This window comes from Nylanderia fulva, unplaced genomic scaffold (assembly GCF_048542155.1).
Source record: "Nylanderia fulva isolate GAGA-0341 unplaced genomic scaffold, ASM4854215v1 Scaffold670, whole genome shotgun sequence".
Taxonomy (NCBI): domain Eukaryota; kingdom Metazoa; phylum Arthropoda; class Insecta; order Hymenoptera; family Formicidae; genus Nylanderia; species Nylanderia fulva.
In genome coordinates, this window is record NW_028190776.1 from 4,621 (window position 1) to 7,672 (window position 3,052).

Genomic DNA, 3,052 nt, shown 5'->3' on the forward strand with positions numbered 1-3,052 from the left:
ATTAACTGTGATGATCCAAAAAATAATTGCATTTCTTTTGAAAATGGACAAATAATGTCAATTTTAAATTTCATTAAATCTAATGACAATAAAATGTATGCTATTGGCAAAGTACTTGTGTTAGTGGAAGATTTATATACACAGCCTATTTCGTCATTAACTTTAAATATTGGTATCATGTCTGAATATTCTCATCTTCAGACATGAGAGTTTGATAAAATTAGAGCAAAAATGTTGAAAATGCCTTATAAAAAAAATTATATTATATTTCCGATGTTACACACAACTGAATAATACATGTTTAATATTAATTTGCATTTGTAATTAAATAATTAAACGTAATTATAATACTCTAATATAAATTGCAAATATTATTATTATTATTATTATTATTATTATTATCGTCACATTTTTATCATATTATTTACATCATAGATTATTTATAATTTCAATGCTGATCAATTTTTATTGACAGTTATTATGGCGTATAATATTGTGGAGTTCGAAGATGGTTTACAAATTGTTCCTTCTGAATGGTTAACTGAAAATAATAAGGAATGTAAATGGCCATCATATACAAGTCAAATTAAGATAAATAAAGCAATTATGAAAAGAATATCTCCTTCTGATGATTGGCAATTATATAAAATAATCCGTATTTTTGGTAGCAGCGGTTAGTAATATAAAAAATGTATTTTATTTTTTTATCAAAAATTATATAAATTAAAATTATAATATATATGTATTAAAAGTATATATTAAAATTTAAATTTTAAGTGATATTTGATTATAAAATATATAAAAACAAAAATCTAATTTTTAATATAAGAGTTTTAACAAGGCTCTGTAATATAAATATAAATTTAACGTATAAGACGGGCAACAAGAGCCAAATCGCGGATGACAATGCGTTATCCTAACGAAACTAAATAATTTTTCGTTAGAAATAAATACCGGTGCACAAGGCACTAAATTTTTACTTGGACACGGCCAAGATTTTAAATATGAAATAATCTCATATTTTGAGATTTAATTTCAATACCCCTTTAACCCTCCTACGGAAAATAAATAAATGAATGCAAGAGAAAAATATAGATCCGAAAAAAATATAGTTCCCGATTCAGCGATTTTCGGATCTATATTTTTCTCTTGCATTCATTTATTTATTTTCCGTAGGGGGGTTAAAAGGGTATTGAAATTAAATCTCAAAATATGAGATTATTTCATATTTAAAATCTTGGCCGTGTCCAAGTAAAAATTTAGTGCCTTGTGCACCGGTATTTATTTCTAACGAAAAATTATTTAGTTTCGTTAGAATAACGCATTGTCATCCGCGATTTGGCTCTTGTTGCCCGTCTTATACGTTAAATCTAATTTTTAATATTCAAAAATTTTATACGTTTTAGATACATATGATAAAGCTATAGACAAACTTAAATTAGCTGAACAAATATCCGATATAGATGGTGATGATGGAAATAACCTCAAAAAGTCGAGATATCAACGAGCAAAAAAAAATACAGGTTCATCTCCTGATAATTCTGATACAAGCGACACAAGCATCAATAAATTAAAAACTCGCAATGATTTAGAGTTAGATAATTTTCCTAATACACCAAAAGCTTTAACAATAAATAAGAGCAAAATCTGTGAAATAAAGACACCATTAATACAAGGTGATAAGAAAATGAATCGAGTAAAAAAAATTTCAAGTTCTTCTGATAATTCAGATAGAACTGACACAAGCAATGATTTAGATGAAGCTTCTAATATATCAAACGATTTAAATAAAAGCAAAATGACTTATGAAATAAAAAAACCACTGATAAAAAATTATAAGAAAATAACTAAGCCTCCGATACAAATAAGTAATGAAAAAATAATTAATATTCAGTCTAAAAAGTCTGCAGTTACATATAGTAAATCTATAAGTTCACAAGAACATCGAACAGCAAATAAAGATGACCTTGTTCCACAAAATTCAGATACAATATCTACATCCGATACTTGTAATGCTGAGATTGATTTAGGTAAAAATATATCTGTTATTAATTTTAAATTTTTGTAAAAGCTTACCTATATATATATATTATTAAAGTTTTAACTTTTTTTATTTATATCACTGTAAACATATATTTAAAATGGTATATAATTCGTAATATTTATATAATCTGACAATGAGTAGATATACAATAATATGTGTCAATTATTTTTGCAGATTTTCATAATTTAATTATCAGGAAACTAAATGCAGTATTGTTAAATCTTACAACAATTGATGAACGTTTAATAAAGTTGGATAATCACATAAGAAAAAATGAGGAAACGGATTTAAAAAAAAATGAACATTATGATTTCGATTTGCCAGCAGATACCGTAGAACAATTACAGAGAATTGATAATCAATTAAAAAACAAATGTGTTGCTGCAAAAATGGTATATACAAAATATTATCATTTTATACTTACGATTAGAAACATTTTATTGAAATGTCTTATAAAAAGCAATATTTTGGACATATTTATTTATTTATATAATGTTAAATAATTTTAAAGAAGTTAAAAGAAAAGTAATGTTAACTTTTTTTATAAGAGAAAAACAAATGTTTATTATTTTGATATTTTTAGATCATAAACTAATATTAATTAAATTATTTTATATTTTTAGACAAGACAATTGAGCTTTTTAGGAGGTAAGGATCATCATGATGTGATTTCGTACATGATGAAACATATTTTAACAAATAAATTAGCAATGGAATATAGTTGGGCTGGTGCAAAATTGAAAAATGCCTTTAAAAATCTTCGCATTACTATATGTATCATAAGTAAGTATATAAATATTTAATCACAGAAATGTTTTTATTGACATATTTTTGACACTTTATATATAGCATTCTATGCATGGTTATATTGGATGATGCTATTAGAACTCTAATATCATTATTCAATAATATGTAATCATAGGAATATAAAATAATTTTGAATAGTATATATACATATATACATATATATATATATATAAAATTAAGTCGCTTTAAATTTTTATATAA

The 3,052-nt window shown here is 24.0% G+C and overlaps 1 protein-coding gene across 1 annotated transcript; it reads left to right on the forward strand.

The window, feature by feature from the left end:
• Positions 1-1,708: 1,708 nt before the first annotated feature.
• Positions 1,709-2,847, forward strand: LOC146720542 (uncharacterized). The gene is made up of 3 exons (XM_085488289.1): positions 1,709-2,030; positions 2,219-2,436; positions 2,668-2,847. Exons 1-3 carry the CDS (start codon positions 1,799-1,801, stop codon positions 2,845-2,847), a joined length of 630 nt encoding a protein of 209 aa, XP_085344415.1. The 5' UTR covers positions 1,709-1,798.
• Positions 2,848-3,052: the final 205 nt, after the last annotated feature.